This window comes from Microtus oregoni, unplaced genomic scaffold (genome assembly GCF_018167655.1).
Source record: "Microtus oregoni isolate MIOR12 unplaced genomic scaffold, Mior012 000091F_ref0000469, whole genome shotgun sequence".
In the NCBI taxonomy this organism is placed as follows: domain Eukaryota; kingdom Metazoa; phylum Chordata; class Mammalia; order Rodentia; family Cricetidae; genus Microtus; species Microtus oregoni.
Window position 1 is genome coordinate 1,724,432 of NW_024544600.1, and position 20,771 is coordinate 1,745,202.

General features: G+C 47.4%; 1 protein-coding gene across 1 annotated transcript; it reads right to left on the bottom strand.

Moving 5' to 3' along the window:
* Positions 1-14,446: 14,446 nt before the first annotated feature.
* On the bottom strand, positions 14,447-19,942 carry Krt24 (keratin 24). The gene is made up of 9 exons (XM_041644020.1): positions 19,555-19,942; positions 19,229-19,470; positions 18,245-18,327; positions 17,144-17,300; positions 16,741-16,902; positions 16,521-16,646; positions 15,448-15,665; positions 15,154-15,236; positions 14,447-14,550 (listed from the first exon to the last, which is right to left on the bottom strand). The coding sequence occupies exons 1-9, from the start codon at positions 19,940-19,942 to the stop codon at positions 14,447-14,449; spliced, it is 1,563 nt and encodes a 520-aa protein (XP_041499954.1).
* Positions 19,943-20,771: the final 829 nt, after the last annotated feature.

Here is a 20,771-nt window from a genome sequence, read left to right on the forward strand (position 1 = left end):
CACTGACTGCTCTTCCAAAGGTCCTGAGTTCAATTCCCAGCGACCACATGGTGGCTCACAGCCATCTGTAATGAGATCTGGTGCCTTCTTCTGGCCTGCAAGCATATATACAGACAAAACACTGTATACATAATAAATAAATAAATCCTTAAAAAAATAAATCTTTAAAAAACCCTAAGTTGAAATCTCTGGGTTTTAGCCTTTTATATATTTATTTTATTCATTTTTCTTTTGAACTGAACAACCTCAAATGACTACAAAGTATGAAACACCGGGGCACATGCGCCTGTTTTTAGCGTAGGAGCCCTAGTTTCTTTCTCCTGCTTCAGCCCATCACTGAGGGAAGTCAGGTCAGGAACTCGAAGCAGAAAGCTTGAAAGAATGCTGCTTTTTCTGATGATCCATGCTTCGCTAACTTTCTGATTTGTGTATTTTTTTGAGACAGGGTTTCACTGTGTTGTGTAGTCCTGGCTGTGCTGGATCTCGCTCTGTAGACCAGGCTGGCCTTGAACTCGCCTCTGCCTGCCGAGAGCTGGGATTTAAGGCGAGTGCCACCACCACCCCTTAACTAGCTTTCTTATAAGGCCCAGGACCATCCGCCCAGGGAATGGAATGGGGTGGGCCCTCCTACATCCATTACCAGGGAAGACAGTCTCCACAGACATGCCCGTGGGTCAATCTGATCTGGGAAATCCCTCACTGGAGACTCCCTTCTTGGGTGTCGCTAGGCTGTGTCAGATTGACACTTTAGAACCATCGTGATGGCCTAGATCTCAGTTTGACTGGATGAACAACAGTGGACTCCCTTTCCCTGGAGCCATCAATGGGACTAGGGTCTGGTTCCTGAACTAAGTCTACCGTCACAGAGCAGGGGTGGGGTATTAACTACCAAAGCAGTATTTAATAGATGGGCTTGGCGCAAGTCTGTTCAGTCTTGGTAGCTTAGCATATTGTTGCATTTAATTTAAAGTGCCAGTAAGATCAATGGATTCCTGTACCTACCCCTACCCCATTCCTGTCTTTCTCACCATATGCACAGCTTTGTCACCGGCCCTGTCCTTTGTGCAGGTGGTGGCAGGTCCCAGCTTCGTTCTTCAGGTGTGTCTGGAAGCCCAGGAGCTGCATGGAGCCTGCTGTCTGTCTTTTGTTCTCTCTGGACTACTGAGTTTCTAGTGTGCTGATTTGCAATTTGGGTCCCTGAAATTGAGTCTGGGAGTTGGCTTTGACTTTTCAAGGGATTTTTTTTTTTCTTTTCTGGGAGTGGGAGTAAAGGTTTCCAGACACAGACAGATGAACAGCAAGGAGAGAACACAGGCTGTGCATAGGTCTCTCCCTTCTCAAGCAGATCAGAGACAATCTCAGCAGCACTCACGTCTGGGGAAGGCTGAGCTGTGATACTCCAGGAAGGAGGCCACCTCAGGCTCCCTGTTACTTCCATATCAAGCTGCATTCAGGGACTAGCATTGCTGGAGTGGAGGAGGGGAACCCTGTTTTCAGAAGCAGAGAAGCAATTGTGAACAGTTTACTCACACCCCCCCCCTTCTACTTGGTGACATTTGGAGTTTTTTGTTTGTTTGTTTTTTGAGACAGGGCCTCTCTGTGTAGCTTTGGAGCCTGTCCTGGAACTCGCTCCTCGCTCTGTAGACCAGGCTGGGTCAAACTCACAAAGATCCGCCTGCCTCTGCCTCCCAAGTGCTGGGATTAAAGGTGAGCACCACCACCACCCAGCCTGGAGAGACATTTTTAATGGTCACAAGAGAGGAGTACCTGTCCCTGGCTCCCTACAATCCGCAGGAGAGGGACCCCACCCCAAGGAATTGTTAGTCCACGAGATATCTGGAGCCAAGATTGAGATGCTGTTTAGAACCCTGATATTCAGACATTCTGTATTAAGCAAGTTCCAGGAGACTGCTCTAGCCAGGGCACACTCCTAGACTCCAAAGCTAGAAGGTGTCAGACTGCTAAGGTGCCATCGCTTTGACAAACTGCCTGAGATGATTAGTTTATAAAGAGAATATATTTTTATTTATTTATTGTCTTGGGGGATCAAACCCAGGGCCTTGCCTACGTTAGCCTAGTGCTGAGCCTCTGAACTATGTTCATTCTGTCTGACTCCGTTTTAGAGGTTTCAGGTGGGTCCATTGGGTGGACCCCTTCGCTTGGAGTCCCTGGTGAGGAGGGTGCTGGATGGTAATGGTGACTGTGCAGGCTCGCTGTCTCCTTTTAAGGAGGGGTCTCCAGTGTCACATTGATCTCCCCCTTAGCTCCATGTCCTCATGGTATCACCCTAGGGACAAACCTTTGACACACAGGCCTTTGAGGGGAGGAGAGTTAAGATCTAAGTTATAACATCTCCTCAGGCCATCACCAAGTGTTGCCAGGGAGATGATAGCCCAGTGGTACAGTGCTGGCCTGAGCTTCCCCAGGAATTGTGGCCTAGGGAGGGACTCCTGTGGAAGAGTCATTTCCCTAAGATTACACGAAGAATTTACAGACAGCCCAGGGGTGAGGTTCAGGTGGGGAACTTGTCAGCTTTCTAATGAGTGGGCAGCAGATGAGCCTGTCTCAGTGGCTACCTGGAGTTTCCAGAAATGAAGTTGCTCTTGTTTCGGATCCTTCCTCACTGCTCCTGAAACGTGGAATGGTGAGTGTGCCAGCGCATGGGGGCTCCTCCTGTGAACGAGTGGGGGCTCCCCCTGTAAGGGAGTGGGGGCTCCTCCTGTGAGCAGTGGGGGCTCCTCCTGTGAGGAACGGGGGGGCTCCTCCTGTGAGCGAGTGGGGGCTCCTCCTGTGAGCAGTGGGGGCTCCTCCTGTGAGCGAGTGGGGGCTCCTCCTGTGAGGGAATGGGGGCTCCTCCTGTGAGGGAATGGGGGCTCCTCCTGTGAGGGAATGGGGGCTCCTCCTTTGATGGAATGGGGGCTCCTCCTGTGAGGGAGTGGGGGCTCCACCTGAATACTCTTAGGTCTTTAGAGTATGAATGGACCAGTGAGGTGGCTTAGAGGGTAGTAAGGTCTCTTGCCACCAAATGTGATGGCCTAAGTTCAGTCCTGGTGACCCACATGACAGAGAGAAACACCAGCCAATCGTCTTCTGACCTCCACATGTACACTGTGGCACATGTGCGCTAACCCCTAAACAGACAGACAGACAGACAGACAGACAGACAGACAGACAGATAAATAAATGTGAAAACAAATACAATGTAAGTAAAAGGAGATTTAAAAAGTGGAACAAGCTGGGCGGTGGTGGCACACACCTTTAATCCTAGCACTTGCGAGGCAGAGGCAGGTGGATCTCTGTGGGTTTGAGGCCAGCCTGGTCTACAGAGTGAGTTCCAAGACAGCCAGGATTGCACAAACAAACCCAGTCTCACAAACAAAGGTTGAACAATGGACTGGAGAGATGGCTCATTGGTTAAGAGCATTGATTATTCTTCTAGAGGACCCAGGTTGGATTCCCGTCACCCACAAGGCAACTAACAACCACCTGTCACCCCAGGGATCCAGAACCCTCTTCTGGTTTCCTTGAGCACCAGGCATGTATGTAGTGCATAGACATATATACAGGCAAAACGTGTACACATATAAGTTAACATTTTCAGAGGTGGACCTTATTCAGGCTGAAGTGCACCATCTTCTGATTAAAAAAGCCTATGTGTCTTAGTGCTGAAGAGAACCCCAGCTGACCTACATGCAGCCGTTTTTACCTAGCCTAAGTTTCTTAAGCGTTCAGACAGGAGCCTGCCTTGCCACCTACCTGGCAAGAAGAGCAGTGATCTCATCCTGAATCCCAGCCAGAGCTTTCCCCGGCGGCGGCGGCAGCAGCAACCTCACGCTGACGTTCTCAGTGGCCCAGCTAGTTCTGTGGCTGGAATATTTTTAAAGCAGCGCCTGGTGTGTGAAGTCACTGTGTGGCTGCCAGACTTTTCCTTTTCTTCTTCTTCTTCTTCTTCTTCTTCTTCTTCTTCTTCTTCTTCTTCTTCTTCTTCTTCTTCCTCCTCCTCCTCCTCCTCCTCCTCCTCCTTCTTCTTTTTCCTTCTTCCTTCTTCTTCTTTTCCTCCTCCTCCTCCTTCTTCTTGACATTAGATGGAAAAAAGTCTTGTCCAAGTTACTAATTGAAAAAGTTCAAGGTCTTGGAGACACCCCTCCTTACTCTCTCTTTCTCTTTCTACTCCCTAACCCCCCCCCCTCTGTATTTTGACACAGAGTCTCACATGGCTCAGGCTCACCTCAAACTTGCAATGGAGTTGAGGATGACCTTGAACTTCTGATCCTCAGACCTCTGTCTTCCAAATGCTGGGATTAAAAGGCACACGTGATTACAGCGCACAATGTACCACAATGCCCAGGACGACTTTTTCTTGAGTCTTAAAATAATCAAAACACCTTTATTAGGGGATACAATGTTTTCAAAACACATTTTATATTTCACATGAAGCCGTCTGTGAGGTCCTTGGCTTATGGAATATTCACCGGGGGTGAGGCGGGGGTGGGGCTATTCAGTATCGAGGCTACTGTTGATTGTCCTTCTGGGACCTTAAAAGCCCTTTCAGCTCTTCCTTCCGAATCTTCCTGGAATTGCTGCTGCAGCAGGAGCGGCAGCGTCTGAGGCGGCAAAGGGCTGAGGCAGCACTTTGCTACAATAGTATCATTCTTAAAGCAGCGTCTTGGAAGTAACTTCATCCTAGGTTTCCTGACCTTGGCTGGATTGTTTTGTTTTTTTTTTGGGGGGGGGGGAGTAAGAATCCCATTGTGTAGTCCAGGCTGTCCTCCCACCCCAGCTAGCGACCCTCCTCCCTTAGCTTTCCAGGGCTGGCATTAAAGTGCCCCCACCACCCATGTCCTCCACCACCCGTGTCCTCAGCTCTGGTGATCTGCTTTGTTGTGGCTGAGTTTTTCCTGTCCCTGAGGTCTGGGGCCGGTGTCCCTACCCACACGCATGTCAGACCCTTTGACAACGGACTGATTTTGAATTTCCTGGCTTGGAAATGATCAAGGCGCTTAACCATGTGGCAGAAGTCAGTTCCTTCAGGATCCCCTCCTCGTAAGAGTTGGATGAAGAGGTCGCTCCTCAGACACCTCCATCCCCGTGGGTCATTTGGAGATAAACTGATGCCTGCTCCAGGGCTTCCAGGGATGCTAACCTCCGGTTCAATATTTGTTAATGTAATTGGCTGTTAATGCTTCCTTGTTGCATTCAAGATGCTGGAAGTCTCGGGGCAGAGCGTTCTCAGCACGTTGATTGTTTAGGATGCTGTGGTTTTACCCTGCCCTCTTGTCAGGTGTTGAAGACCTTCCGCACGTGCAAAGGAGACAGCGCAAAAGACTCCTTAGGAACACACTGTGGCTTACTTTTTTTTTTTTTTTTTTTTTTTTTTTTTTTACAGGAAACTTACTTGAAACTCACCTAATTCAAAGCCCTGGGGCTGGTGGTGGAGCTCAGTACTTGAACAATTACCATCATGTTTTTGAGGACTTGCACTGAGGAAAAAAAATTACTTGTGAGACACAATTAGATGGTGTGTCTCTGTTAGAGACGGGATCACCACGGCATGATCGTAAGTGATGCGCTCTAGCTGGGCCTGGTGGCTCACGCCTGTAATCTGAGCACAAAAGAGAGCCGGCAGCAGGAGGGTCAGGAGTCCAAGGTCATCTTTAGCTGTGTGTCAAGTTTTATGCCAGCCTGGGATACAAGAGAGCCTGTCTCAAAACATCGAGTTGCTACAAGGTTTTCAGTGCAAACATTTCTAGAAGCTCATCCTTCCCAAATAGAAAAATACTCCTTCTCTAATTTGTCATTTGTGGGGGAACCCTGCTGGTATCCAGGCCACGAAGCAAGCCCACAAAGAGCTGAGAACAAAAACCCTGTGCAGACTGACTTGTCAACCTGGATCAGACTTCGGGAATCTAATGGCAGGCGGTTCATTGCCGGCATCCTGAAAACACAGTCCAATTTGGGAAAAGGTTTCCACGCAGCAGCCAGTCCGATTCCAGCTGCACAATGAAGCTTAAGCTGTGATCACATAGAGACTCCTTTACAAAGTACATGTGACCGTGAGGGTGAGTTCTATGGGAGAAAGGCCTAGAATTTAGCGTGGTCTCTGACGGATAGCAGAGGTCAGCAGGCCATAGAGTATAATGTGCCACCTCCCTAAGGATGGGTAACAGTCTAGGGAGGAAAGAGTCTGGGATAATCGTTCTTGGGAGTTAGGGTGCGGTCTCTAGAGCAAAGGCGGGTGAGGTCTGCCTCTCCAGATGGCAACAAGGCCACCAGATCATTAACAAAATCTAGTCTCAGCTTTCTGGATGGAAGGCAGGTGTTTGATTTTATCTCCTCCAGTGAGGAGACACCCCTGCCTGATGAACGTTCCTGGTTCTCTTAGTGCTTCTCTGTGAATACAAGGGCCTCTGTGCCCCCAACAATTATCCCTGTACATAAAGCTTAAATTCACATTTTGGCTATTCCACAGCTCTGTGTCCACTCTGTGATGAAAGTGATGCATGCCCAGAGTTTCTCTGAGGTCTGTCAACCTGGAGTATTGGTCACAAGAGGCAGGTGCTCTATCCCTGGGTCCCATCCCCAGCCCTATGCTGAAGTCCAGGACTGTCAGCTTTAGGTCTTTCAAAGAAATTATGTAATTAAAATGTAGAGGTATTTATATGCAATTCCTTTAGTGGCAGATACATTAAACAGTTGTTTAATATTTTCTTTTAAAAACTTGTTTTTTTAACATTATTAAATGTGTGTGTGTGCATATGTATATGTGTACCTGCCCAACTGGAGGGTATATGCATGTGTGTGCAGGTGCCCACAGAGTCCAGAAGAGGATACCAAATCCCTGTGGAGCTGGAGGTAGGCAGTTGTGAGCCTTGAAAGTGGGCCCGGATGCTGAACCCCGGCCCCTGCAATAGCAGGGTGCACTGTTAGCTGCTGAGCCATCTCTCCAGGCCCTATGTCCTCTTTGTAGAATTTCTCTTGGCTTCTGAGAATAAGATTCCTGCAAGCGGTGGACTTACAAGATCCAGGTAACTGAACTTGTGCTTTCCCATATACAATTTCTGCCTTCATAGATTTTCATCTGTTTTCCAAGCTGTGCCTGTAAAATGTCCAGTCCTTTGGAACCGCAGGACAATAGCTCCCTCTCTTTTGATGAAAATATCCATTTTTAGGGACTTCTGGAGGTGGTAGAACAGCAGGGTCTCAGTGCATGCAGCCTGTGCATTCAATATTCAAAGTATTTAAGAATAAAATCTCGGGAGAGAAAATGGCCAGAATCACTTTACTATATTCATTGGTAATTAAAGGAAAAGTTAGAACTCTGTCTCGGAGCCTGCCTCGGAATTTTGAAGTGACTGGTGACATTCTGTCTTATTTCGGGAAAGCATGGCTCTCCTGAGAAAAGCAAAGGGCAATGGACGGCTGATACAGCAGCAAATATCGGCATTTCCAGGGTCCTCTAACCCTCTGCATGACTATGCCTTACACCTTCCATTGTCACTGTGTGTGCGCACGTGCGTGGGCTCTGTTTTCCCTGTCCTTTTCTTTGTGACCGTGAAGTCAGAGGCAGTGAGACAGACCCCAGACTAATGAAGGGATCCCCCCACCCCCGTTCCTCTTCCCTCCTCTCTTTCCTCTTCTCTCTCTCTCCCCCCCTTATCTCCTCTCCTCTCTCATCCCCTCTCCTGCTTTCTCCTTTCTTCCCAACAAAATCCATCACACATGAGGATACTTTTTATGAATGAAGCTGGCATAGCTGATTCCTGTGCGGCTCATTATCTACTTTGGAGGGAGTCTGAATTCGCTCCCACGCCTGCAAGTGCAATATCTAGTCATTAAACAGCACTCAAAACGTTTGTTAAAACTGGGATAATTCAACACTTAGAGCCAAATGCCCACATGATATATTTAGGGAACACATATATCAACCTGGACCTGCTGTCATGGATAAACCTGGGGATATTATGGTGGTAGCAATTGTATTTTCGTTAATTTTGTTTCTAAAATAATGATACAAAATACATTTTCTATGCTGAGTAACAGAGATAAAATAGTTACTAGAGGATCTTTTGGGTTTGAATGGTAACCTGCAAATAATCAAGACCTTATGGAAATAAGTAGAGTAAGCTAATCAAACATCAGATGGAGATAAAATCTCTGTAAAAACATCAGGTGACAGAGCAGTTGAGTGTGACATGCTGGGTAGACAGCGTGGCTTCCAAGCTAGAGGCTGGCTGGACTCTCTGTGGTTAATACTGGGTGTCCTATTTCAGAAGAAAGACATATGTACGAATATGTGTGTATATGCATATTTATGTGTTTTTAAACATAATTTCTTTATTGATTGTTTGGGACTTTCACATCATCTATCCTAATTCCAATGATTTCCCAGTCCCCCCATAGCCTCTCTTTATCCCTACAGCTTCCCCCAAAAGAAAATCAAGCCGGGCGGTGGTGGCGCACGCCTTTAATCCCAGCACTCGGGAGGCAGAGGCAGGCGGATCTCTGTGAGTTCGAGACCAGCCTGGTCTACAGAGCTAGTTCCAGGACAGGCTCCAAAACCACAGAGAAACCCTGTCTCGAAAAACCAAAAAAAAAAAAAAAAAAAAAAAAAAAGAAAAGAAAATCAAAAAAATCAAACCAAACAAAACCAAGGACAAAACAACCCCCCCACAAAGCCTCTTCCCATCTCCATCTTTCCGGCCTCTCCCACACCTCTTCAATTATCCAGGTGGCACAGGGAGCAGTGTGTCACATAATGTCACATAATTTGTCCAATCAGCTTTATTAGCAAATGTTCAATGCAGTGAGTCACTGGTCTGGCTCAAGGCGTCTGGTTGCTGGTCCACCACCATCACTGGCTCCTCTTGGGAATTCCTCTGGGACATCCTGCGGCCAGTCAGAGTCTTGGAGATCCTGTGGGTATCCTTCCACAGGACCAGCCCTTTCAAGAGCTCCAGCTGGTCCAAGATGGGGTAGATGCTAGGGTGGGCCAACCCAAGACCCTGCTGTGGGCCTGGGTGGTAGCCTAGCTGACCAGACTTAGATGAGGGGGTAGAGCCAGGTTCCCTATGCCATGTACTCATGGTCAGTTCTTCCCCTCCTGTGGTGAGGGCATGGCCATCTCTCCAAGTACAGAGGTCAGCTCTCCTGTGAGGGTCGGGGCCAGCTTTGGTCAGTGAAGGGCGGAGCTGGCTCAGCATGGCTCTCTGATTCACCATGCATGGTTCCTGTGGCCCCATGAGGTGGCGTAGGCCATGGGCATCAATTTTTTGGGTTTTTTTTTTTTTGAGGCAAGGTCTTGAACTCCTTGTGTAGCCAAAGATGATGCTAAACCGATTCTCCTCCAGCACCCATCAAGTGCCACCATACACTCATCGAAGGAAATTTCCATGTGAAAGTGGTCGTGGGATTCAAATTTTGTGACCTTGATGATAAAGACACAACTAAAGAAATCAAGACCTTTGTCTAGAATGGAGACAACACAGTGGCTGTTTCTGAACATGGTCCAAAGCCAGGGCCGGGATCAAAGAGCAGGAAGTTCCCAGGAGACAGGCTTGGCCCCATACAAGGGAACACTGCCAGCAACAGCACTTGTTTCAGACTGATGGGGCTGCTTTGCCAAATGGAGAAGTTTCCAAGCTCTGGGCACCTTGGCCCTACGGAATAATCTAGATTAGAGTCATCTTCCAGGAGAAACTTCTGCTCTGAATGGGAGGCCAGAGTAAGAGTCACCACCCAACTCATTAAAATTCTGATTTTTTTTCTATTGTGATGATTGCGAGAGAAACGAAGAGCATCCATATCAGAACTTTATGGGAAGTTTTGGGTGTGAAATGACCTCATCTTGACAAGGTGCAACAACACCCTCATTTGCATTAAAACCGACAGACAGACTAAAACAAAACAAAACAAAATGATAAATCCAACCTTTCTCTCACCCTCTCTCCTTCCATCTTCCTCCCACTTCCCTCCCTCCCTCCTTCCTCTCTCTCTTTCTTCTTTTCTTTCTATGAGAGGGTCATGTATCCCAACTGACTTATGGGCTCCCATGCCCAGTTCTGTATGGTGCTAAGGATGGAAGCCAGGATTACACACATGTCGTGCAATCACCAAGTCACACCCACAACTCCTAGTTCTTTTTTTTTTTTTAATTATTTTATATATTTATTCTTAGGCTAAGTAACAAAAAATTGTTTGGGACAATTTATTTATAGACAGTTATAAGCAGCGAGAAAAGGATCAAGCTTCCAACACCTGACCTTTGGGGGTACACTTAAATCTTAACACTACCCAGTTCCACTCTGCCACTCAGAAGGAAGCTGGAGCCGAGTGACACACATCCTACGGCAATTCTGCTATGAGCTCCTGCGCCTCCACATTGGAAAAACAACACTAAATCTACCCTGTCTACCTGCCCGAGCTTGGAACCAGTTCTAGGGAGCTCTCTCCTATGCTGTTCAACTGCTAATATTTTAATTTAAATGAGGTGGTTGGGCCTGGAGATAGCTCAGCAGTTGGGAGTGCTTGCTGCTCCCGAGGAGGACACTAACGACCTGGTGGCTCTGTCTCCAGGGGACTGGGCACCTCTGTGTTTAGCGCTTGCACTCAGTCACACACACCTGCACGCGGACACCAACACGTACATCGTTGGACACTATTTTAGCGCTTCCTTTCTCCTCCCCATCTCAGGTAAGGCTTGATGTCACAGATGAGTAAATTCCTTTTAGAAGGTTGTGATTTTTCCCCCCTGTTATTCAACGTCACACGGGATTTTGAGATAATAATTTAAAGCCATTTCTTATTTGTGGCATTTTGTTGCTCTGGGAGGTGGCTTGGGCAACATTGCTTGAAACACATTTCAGATGATTTATGTCCTTCCCTTTGTCTCCCTCCTCTCGTCTGAACTGCCTGCTGATTCCATGAAGTCACCAGGCAAGTTTGGCCTTGTTCCTTAGCACCTGGAGTCCTTTCCAGCTGGCTGCGGTAACCCTCGCTTGTAATCTCGGCGACGACAGATGGCACTTCTAGCATTCTCTTCCCTTTCTGTCCATCATCCCTTAAGATCACGAAGACGAGAACAGCTTCGTGAACCTCTGGATCAGAAGTTGGCATCGGGTGGAAATCCATTTGCTGCTAGCCGTGGCTCTTCCTCCTGGGCAGGTCCGCCCAGAAGAAGCTCCTTTAAACGCCACTGGAGAGCTCAACTGCTGAGTTCCCAGACAAACCCTTTCCTGCTGTATAGTATGAACATAATGTTTGGACAGGGAATAATGTGCAAATTCTAAGTTCTTAACGTCTTACTCATCCTGCTAAATAAATTTCATGACCAATGGGATTCAGTAGCTTATTACTAAGAAGGCTGCCCACTCGAAGCAACAGGTTCTATTGCAATGTTGTAACTTGGTGCACCCAGCTGGACTTTTCCTCTTGTAAACAACACTTTCATACTAATGCATCTGAGCTAACACTGGCCAAGGAAGCAGGGCTCTCTGTGCCAGGGAGTTTTCTGAGTAGATTTTTAGTTTGCTTTGATACAAGGGTTGAAGGGTGCTGAAGACCATTCCAGTCTTCATACCTGACCAGTCACATCAGTCATAAACACAGGCCCAGGTAGTCAGACCCACGGCTAGGAAGCCAGTTCTGGGAAGACTCCTGGCCAATGGCTGATGATCCTAGACAGAATACACTTCCCCTTCTGGAAACATCGAGGTTTCATCGGTTGGGTCATGTTTTTCCTTCGGTTGTTCTTAATCTTTGAGTAGAACTCTCCTGTGTTTTCTTTACTGTATTGAGGCAATGAGAAATGCTTTTTCTCTTACAATGCTACACTGTCTTTCCATGCCACGATCTTATGCCTAAGCTGTCTCCCTTCGTTCTGGGGTGGGTGGCTGAACAAGTTACAGGTATCCGGGTGCTTTTATTTTTAAGCAAAGAAACCAGATTTATTAAAGAAAAGTGAAGAAGAATGTCCAAGAGTAGGAGGGACTCTAACGGAGGAATTCACTGACATTTGTTTTTAAAAAGAGATTTACTTTTTATTGTATTTTAATTATGTACATGTGTGGGTGTCTATATGAGTGTAAGGAGCCTATGGAGGGGAAAGGTATCAGATCCCCTGGAGTTGGAGTTACAGGTGGTTGTGAGCCACCCGCTGTGGGTGCTGGGAACTGAACTCGGGTTCTCTATAAGAATAGCACATGCTCTTAACATCTGAGCCATTTCTCTAGCCATGATGTCCGTTTTTAATGTTTCCTTCAGTATGCTTAGATTACAAAATCTACATATTCAGTGGCTTTGATGATTAAGGTTGGTATTACATAATTCTGATTGGTGTTATATGTGAAGTTATAGGTTTTGTGAATTAAGTTCAGGTTCATTTGTGACGGGTGGAGGCAGGGTCTCTTCACTGGCCTGGAGATGGTTGATTAGTCTAGACTGGCTAGTCAGGGAGGGTCATGGGTCCATCTGCCTGTCTCTGCCTCCCTAGTGCTGGAATTACAAGGGCACACACCAAGCGTGGCTTTAAAAAAAGTGTTACTTTTAGGAACCGTACTCAGCTCCCTTTTCCAACAGAGCTGTGGCTCTATCCCAGGCTCATTGCTTTATAATTTTAAATTTGGCTCTCTGTATCATATTTGATGAACTTTTCTCCCTTGAAGACCAGCTTGTGGAGTTGGTTCTCCACCTTGGGCTGTGGTCAATATGAGATGCTTTGTGTGAAGTACTATTGTCCAGTCTGGCTTGATCTTCAGCCTGGTTCTTGAGCCATCCAACCAGAACTCTTTGGTGTTTATCACCAAGACAGTTCTGAGCCTTTGGTGATATCGTGCAAATGAAACAGGGCTGCCACTACCCATGGGGTAAAACGTCTCCAATGTGGAGAGTGGGGGAAAGAAATGCCAGCTCTGCCAACTGGTAATTTTTGGTTAGAGTTCTGGCTAAAATTGGCAAAGGAACAAGTTCCAAACATTTCTTCTCCTTGGGGCTTTTAAAGTGTTAGGAAATCAGATCCCATATCACATGTCCAACCATCTTTCTCTATGGTCTTTACTTGGTCATCTCTTACTGTCTCCAAACACACAATGTCTCATTTCCACGCTGTGTTTGACAAATACTGTCTAATCAAGTTCTACGCCAATCTTTTTTATTTTTATTTTTGAGACAGGGTCTCATGTAGCTTAGGCTAGCCTCAAACTTGCCGTGTAGCTGAGGATGACATCAACTTCCTGATCTTCCTGCCTCTGCTTCCTGAGTGCTGGAATTTGTTGGTGTGTGCCACCCTATTGGGCTGAAGTCTATGAACACCCTGCAGTGCCTGCTACCTTCATGTTAAGTTTCCCTCCTCAGCGACAACATAAACTCTGTACTGTTGGTCAGGTAGGGCCTCACTCTGTAGCCTTGGCTAGTCTGGGATTCAGTGTGTCACCGAGATTCCCCTGGAACTTAGGGCATTTTCCTCCATTTCAGCCCCCCAAGTGCTGAGGTTACAGGTGTGAGCAGCTGTGACCAGCTGTGAACTTGTTTAAGTACTTGGCATAACTTGTGTGTCTTTTTCTAAATGTATAAAACACTTGTTCAGTGACTGGCATAAAGAAATAGGCATTGATGAATTATTATTATTTTTTTTTGGATTTTTTCAAGACAGGGTCTCTCCGTAGCTTTTTGGTTCCTGTCCTGGAACTAGCTCTTGTAGACCAGGCTGGCCCCGAACTCACAGAGATCCGCCTGCCTCTGCCTCCCAAGTGCTGGGATTAAAGGTGTGAGCCACCACTGCCCGGCGGCATTGATGAATTATAAGATGATTGTTCTAATAATTTAATCCTTGTCTGAGGAGCTAGGACTGTTGGCTGCAGGCTAGGGTCTCTGAGGTTTACTTTCAGCGACGGTGCCGTTCTTGTCTTGTGTGATGGTAAAACCCACATACTGAATGGCTGATATCTTCCCTTACTAAGGAATTCATCAAATAAATAAAGAATTAAGGTTAATAACACAACAATGAGCTGTCAATCACAACTCCATCCCAATATTAAATTTCTTCCCTTTTTTTGGAGCCTGTCCTGGAACTCACTCTGTAGACTAGGCTGGCCTCGAACTCACAGAGATCTGCCTGGCCCCGCCTCCCGAGTGCAGGGATTAAAGGCATGCACTACCACCGCCCGGCAAAATATTAAATTTCTTGGGAAAATAAATACCCAGGAATGACTTTGTTAGTTTGCAACAGTAAGTTTATTGAAGCACAGAAGCAGTCAGAGCCAACTTCTCCTTTCTACTTTTGAAAGAATGTTCTAATAAGAAAACACGAGGCTGCAGGAAATGGGCTGGTCAGCTCTATTGAACAACAGGTCTGTTGGAAGTGAGCCATCACTAGGTCAGAGTGGTGCGCTCTTCACCAATTCCCCTCTCAATTGTTTCCTTTGACAGACGGCCCTGCTGATGTGGAAACGGCTTATTTTATCCTCACTTCCGAAATGCTGCTGACTTGAGAGGAGACAACCTTGCCATCTACCACTTCCTCGATGATGGTCTTCGTCACTCTTGTCTTGCTGGGATCTGAAAATCACGGGACCACAAGGTCGGTGTGAAGATGGTCACTGAGCCCAGAGCAGGAGAAACTGCCCTTCCTGACTGTGCTCTCTCTGTTTAAGATGCCGTCAGCAACTGTGCACGTTTTAACATTTATTTTTAAAACGTTTGTGTGTGTGTGTGTAGGTGGGTGCACACGCATGGACGTGTGTGCATGTGGAAGTCAGAGGACAACCTCACTGTGGTTTCCCAGGCAACGCCCACCTTGTTTTTGTTGTTTGTTTGTTTCGAGTCAGGGTTTCTCACTAGCCTGGAGCTTGCCAAATGGGCTGGCCAGTCAAAGCTTCAGCAATCAATCTGTATTTATTCTTCCCTTGCCTTGGGATTACAAGTCCATAAGACTGTGGCACCACGCCTGGCTATTTTCTCCATGGGTTCTGTCTGGGGGTTGAACTCAGGTCCTTATACTTACAAGGCAAGCACTTCGGACTGAGCCATTTCCCCAGCCCAACAGTAAGAAGATGCAACACGTAAAGCCTGCTTTTCATTGCACAATACTCCCCAGCGACAATCCATTATAAAAACGCCTTTAGATGGTAACATTACCATCAATATTTGGAAAACGTCTACCTTTTCCTTGGCCAGAACAGCTCCCGGATCTTGAGTCACTCAGCACCACATGCCTGGATGCTAAGTTTCCATAATCACATCCACTGCAAGCAAGAAGAAAGAGTGGCGTTCTCCTTTGCACTGGTCTAAAGTGGGAGAAGTCCTCCAGCCCCCAGAGACCCCAGGGTGCAGCTTTGGGTGTGTTCTGATCGGGCTGTGTCTGACCCCTCCCCCTCCATCTTTGCTTTCACAAGCCCACCTCACGCAACTCCGCCCCCCCCCACATCTCCGCCCACCTCACGTGTCTCCGCTCACCCTCCTTCTCCGTTGAGCAGGCGCCGGTAGGTCTCGATCTCCTCCTCCAGGCGTGTCTTGATGTTCAACAGGCATTCGTACTCGGCCTTCTGGCATTGCGTCTCACCCCGAATCTGGCTGAGCTGCTCCTCCAGGCAACTGATCTGTGTCTGGATTCCAGACAGCTGAGACCCGTAGCCAGCTTCGGTGTCAGCCAGGCTCCCTTCCAGAGAGCATTTCTAAGATGAAGAAAAAAAAAAAAAAACAAAAACAAAAAAAAAAAAACAATCATGTTGAAAATAAGCCAATGGATGATTTAGAAAAATATCCAATTTTATATGAGTAGGGATACGCTTTTGTCTGCTACGGGCGCAATCTATATTGTCATGTCTTTGCTTCTTTAACTTTCCTTGGCACAGCTCAAATGAAATCTTTAATGCGAATAGAGAGAGTTGTGTGTGTGCATGCGCACGCGCGTGCCCATATGTACATATATATGTGGAGCCAGAAGTTGACATACGTATCTTCTTCTGTTACCCTATACATTCCAAGACAGGGTCTCTCATTGAGACTGGAGCTCACTGATTTAAATCAGGCTAGGTTAGTCAGGGGTTCACCTGTTTCCATGCACCCCCCACCCCAAGTTTTCACATGGGTGCTGGGGATCTGAACTCTGGTCCTCATGTCTGCACAGCAAGTACTTTACCCGTGGAACCATCTCCCTAGTCCCAGAGAGCAGCGTGCTTGACTCTTGTCCTACACACACACACACACACACACACACACACACACACACACACACACACACACAGGTTTTTCTGTGTAAGCTGTCCTGGAACTTGCTTTGTAGACGAGACTGGCCTAGAATGCACCAAGACTCACCTACCTTTGCTTCCCAAGAGCTGGGATTAAAGGCGTGGGCCCCGCCCCCGCCCCCACATGCCTGACTCTTTATGCTCTCTAGCAGACAAAGCAGTTTTCCTTTTTCTGTGTTTATGTGTATAGTGAGCATCTTGGCAAAGAAGGACGACTCATTCGCTGAGCTCTTTGTTAGAGAGTTAGAAACAAAGCAACCGACCCCTGTCTGTACATACCTGGGCCAGCAGGGATTGAAGCTCAATTTCCAAGGTTTGCACGGTGCGCCTCAGTTCCATTACCTCGTTCTTGGCAGAATTGGCTGCCCCTGCATCCGTCGAGATTTGGACTTGCAGGGATGCACTCTAAGTGGAAAGAAAGCAGTTGCCATAGGCTGCAGCAGCAGAGGTGGTGGCTGATGGGCGGCTGCAGGTTGAGGCGCTTGGCGCCGCACCGTACCCGCTCGTTGAACTGTCTCTCGGCTTCCTGGCGGTTATGCTCAGCCAGCGCCTCGTACTGGGACCTCATGTCATTCAGTAGTTTGGTCAGGTCGGTTCCTGGCGCAGCGTTCATTTCTACCGTCACGTCGCCTCCAGATCTTCCTTGCGCGCACTTCATTTCCTAGCATGAAGGGATTAAAAAAGGCGCCACGGTGACGCAGATGGTAAGCTGCCACTTTCTAATGCTTGTGTTACTGTAAATAAACATTGGGAACCATGACACCATGAGCAAGATGCAACATGCTTTCTGGCCATTGGATGGGTGGAGAGTTATTTAGTAAAACCGAGTTTACTTTTGTAGACTAGATATCGCGGAAAATATGGATGGCAGAGCTGTTCATGTATGTGGAACCCGTTCCTACCTCCTCATGGTTCTTCCTCAGAAGGACCAGCTCCTCGGTTAAACTCTCGATGCGCATTTCCAGGTCAGAGCGAGTCATGGTAAGGTCATCCAGCACTTTCCTCAGGCCGTTGATGTCGGCCTCGACACACTCCCGGAGACACAGTTCATGCTCATACCTGGAAGGGGTGGCAGGAAGTCAGGTGAAGGGACCCTTCCTTCCTTCCTTCCTTCCTTCCTCCCTCCCTCCCTTTCTCCTTCCCTTCCTTTTTATGTTTTTTAAATTTATTTTTTATTTTATGTTCACTGGTGTTTTGCCTGCCTGTATGTCTGTGTGAGGGTGTCGGTAGCCCTGGAACTGGAGTTACAGACAGGCGTTAGCCTCCATGTGGGTGCTGGGAATTGAACCTGGGTCCTCTGGAAGAGCAGTCAGGGCCCCTAACTGCTGAGCCATCTCTCCAGCCCCAGAGTACCTCTCTTTCACACCCCTGGAAAAAGTTTTGACTTTGGAGTCCTGTTTTTTCTTTTTCTTTCTGTGGTGTGGGGCCCAGGCCCTACACTCCCAGTTACCCCTGAGTATTTTGATAAAAATAGCTGAGGTTTCTTTGATGATTTTTTTAATCTCATAAAGAAAAATAATTTCTAATATTAATTCAGCCATGTGCAATATTTTTTGAATATTTGTCAGCCTTAATTTCCTCTCTCGCCCTCCCACTTCCTTCCTTCCTCCCACTCTATCTTGCTTTCCCTTTCTTTTCCTCCCTTCTCTTCCAACAATGGTCTCTAAAGTTTAGTCCTTTGAGCCATGCTCACTCTTGTAACATAGCAGCCGAGCTAGAGGCAAGAAGGTGAAGAGTTAGTTCAAGGGCAGCCTTAGTTCCATGGTGAGTTCAGCTCCAGTCTGGGCTACACAAGCCTTTGTCTAAAAACCAAACAAAACCAAAACACGAAAAACCCCTTTCCAAACCAAGCAAATAGTAAAACAACAAAAAGAAAACCATCCAAGTCCACCCTGGTTTCTTTGTGAATTTAGGTCGTGATCCCACCAAGGGCTCTTCCCTCGGCAACCGGGCTGTGTTTTGTTCCCTATGATGCTTGCTTTCGAGCATCTCATGTTTCTTACTTCATCCTGAAGTCATCGGCGGCCAGTCTAGCGTTGTCCATCTGCAGAGTCCTCCTGGCATTCTCAATGATGGCCGAAATGACCTGGGAAAGAGGGAGGACAGACTCCTAGCTGATGCTCCTGTCTGACTTTTAATAGCTACCCATGAGGGTAGACATGGCCTATGTCATTAACTCTTAAAGGGGGGCTGGCCTGCAGACTGGCTCAGCAGCGGCCCGTGTACACTTAGCACCCCGCGTTTCCGCAGCGGGGAAACAGCGTGCATAGCTATTGGGGTAGGCACGGGACACTGTTTTACAGAATGCCGTCCTCTGCCTATTTCTGCTGTTCAGAAGATCACTTATTTCCTCGCCAATTGAAAAAACTAATGTGAACACGTAATTCCACTTAAAAACATAGGCTCATACATCATTTTCTGTTTCATGACATTATGCAATGTTTTAACAGATTCTATAGGAAGAAAATAATTTTAAAGACGAATCCAGAAAGACACAAAAGTATACTAACCAGTCAGAATGAGTCATGAAGTAATTAGGTCACCCTAATTATCCATTCAGTATCGCCCCTCTTACGACCTGTCAGGTGGCTATCGTCACTGTATGAACTCGATACTCACATTTGAGATTCAGACAGAATACTACTGTTGAATGTCATATACAGGATGGCCACAATCAAGGCACAGGAGGACCCATTTTGCACACAAACAATTCCTCGACTTAGCATTCTTTTTAAAGGGCCCTCGAGCTGGCTCAGCTGGGGCAGGGGCTTGCTTCCGTGTGTGATGAGCTGAGTTTGATCCCGGGACTCACATGGCAGAAGGAGAGAACCAACTCCTGTAAGTTGTCCTCTGACCTCCACACTCGTGCCCTGGCATGCATGCCCCCTCTCTGTGCACTTAAGTGCACACATGCATACACACACACACATGAATAAATGTAAAAAGAAATTCATCATAGTGTATGACCCGGAACGATAGAGTCCCACCTGGCTCTTCAGATCTTCTATGATTGGCCAGTATTTGCTGTAGTCTCTTCCACAGTCGTCTTTTCCAGACCCATGCTTGCTGTACCATGCCTTGATTTTAGTCTCCAGGTCAGCGTTGGCCTCCTCCAGGGCTCGCACCTTGTCTAGGTAGCTGGCCAGACGGTCATTGAGGTTCTGCATGGTTTGCTTTTCAGTTCCAGAGAGAAGGCCCCCATCACCGCCACTGCCACCGCCAAGGCTACCTCCCATACCACCAAAGCCAGAGCCCCCACCAAAGCCAGAGCCCCCACCAAAGCCAGAGCCCCCACCAAAGCCAGAGCCTCCACCAAAACCAGAGCCCCCACCAAAGCAAGAGCCCCCACCAAAACCAGAGCCCCCACCAAAGCCAGAGCCCCCACCAAAGCCAGAGCCCCCACCAAAGCCAGAGCCCCCACCAAAACCAGAGCCCCCACCAAAGCCAGAGCCCGCACCAAAGCCACCAGTTACCACGCAGCTACCAAAGCCCCCTCCAGCGCCACTTCCAAAGCCGCCCTTAGGTCCCTCACTCAAGCCACAACTGTTGCTGCTTCCCTGAAAGGCCCAGGAAGGGCTTGCCCCCAGCCCACAGCTGCTCCCATTGCTGTAGATGCTTCCACCAGCATGCGCCCCCCTGCCCGAGGCCCCGGAGGAGGAGACTCGGGAGGAGCAGGACCATCTCTGAGTTGAGCACTCCATGCTGCTCCTGCCAGTGCTGAGCTGTCTCGGGAGACTGGAGAAGGTGGAGAGAACTGTTCTTGGCTGCCTCTTGGCTTTTTTATACACGCCAGCAGGGTGTTCCTTTTTCTCTGTCATTTCCTAATCCCTGCTACAGTTTTGTTAATCCCTAATTGGATAATTCCTTTTCCATAAACCTACTCTACTGGCTGTTTTTATGAGGCTGGGTCAGACGTTAGAAAAGATAAGGTGGAGCCATTTTTTTTTCTTTTCAGAATTACTGTTCTAATCTTTGAGAGGTTTTGATGGCTGGTAATTTCTTCAGAAAACACAGTTCCATTCCATTTAATTTGCTGCGTGATTTCCCAACGTCAGAGCGTATCCCTGATTATCAAACGTAATTAAAACCCCTCGGTGTGTTCAACTACACGTTCCTCAACATGTAGTTTTTTGTTTATATTGTTATCAAAGTCAAAATTAGTGATAGCATTAGAATTGATTTTTCATTTAATGGAGCTCTTCTTTGATTTGGTAATTTCTTTCTTGCTAATTTAAGAGGAACTAATTTTTTTTTCAACAGTGAATAGGAAAAGTTAATCATATACTTCCCGTGAGTATTGTTGACATGCTCATTCAAGTAGATACTGACCGAGAATGACCCAACAAGGTTTCAGGCTGTTCTAGCATGAGACCTGGGCAAGGCTGCCAATGCCTCCTGCATGCCTTTCTGATTGGAATCTGCTCCTTCTCGCCCCACTTCCCACCTTGAGATAAGGTCTTATGTAGTCTAGGCTGGCCGAGGACACACTGCGCTTCTGGTCCCCCTGCCTCTACCTCCGGAGGTTTGCGA

Bases quoted from the DNA above. Each gene is read 5' to 3' on its own strand.
- Krt24 (XM_041644020.1), bottom strand. From the start codon at position 19,942: ATGGAGTGCTCAACTCAGAGATGGTCCTGCTCCTCCCGAGTCTCCTCC. The intron at 18,328-19,228 runs GTGGGACTCTAT...CCTCTTTCCCAG, and splicing joins TAGAAGATCTGAAGAGCCAG to GTCATTTCGGCCATCATTGA. The intron at 15,237-15,447 runs GTGAGCGGAGAC...TCTTGCTTGCAG, and splicing joins CTGCTCAACGGAGAAGGAGG to TGGATGTGATTATGGAAACT.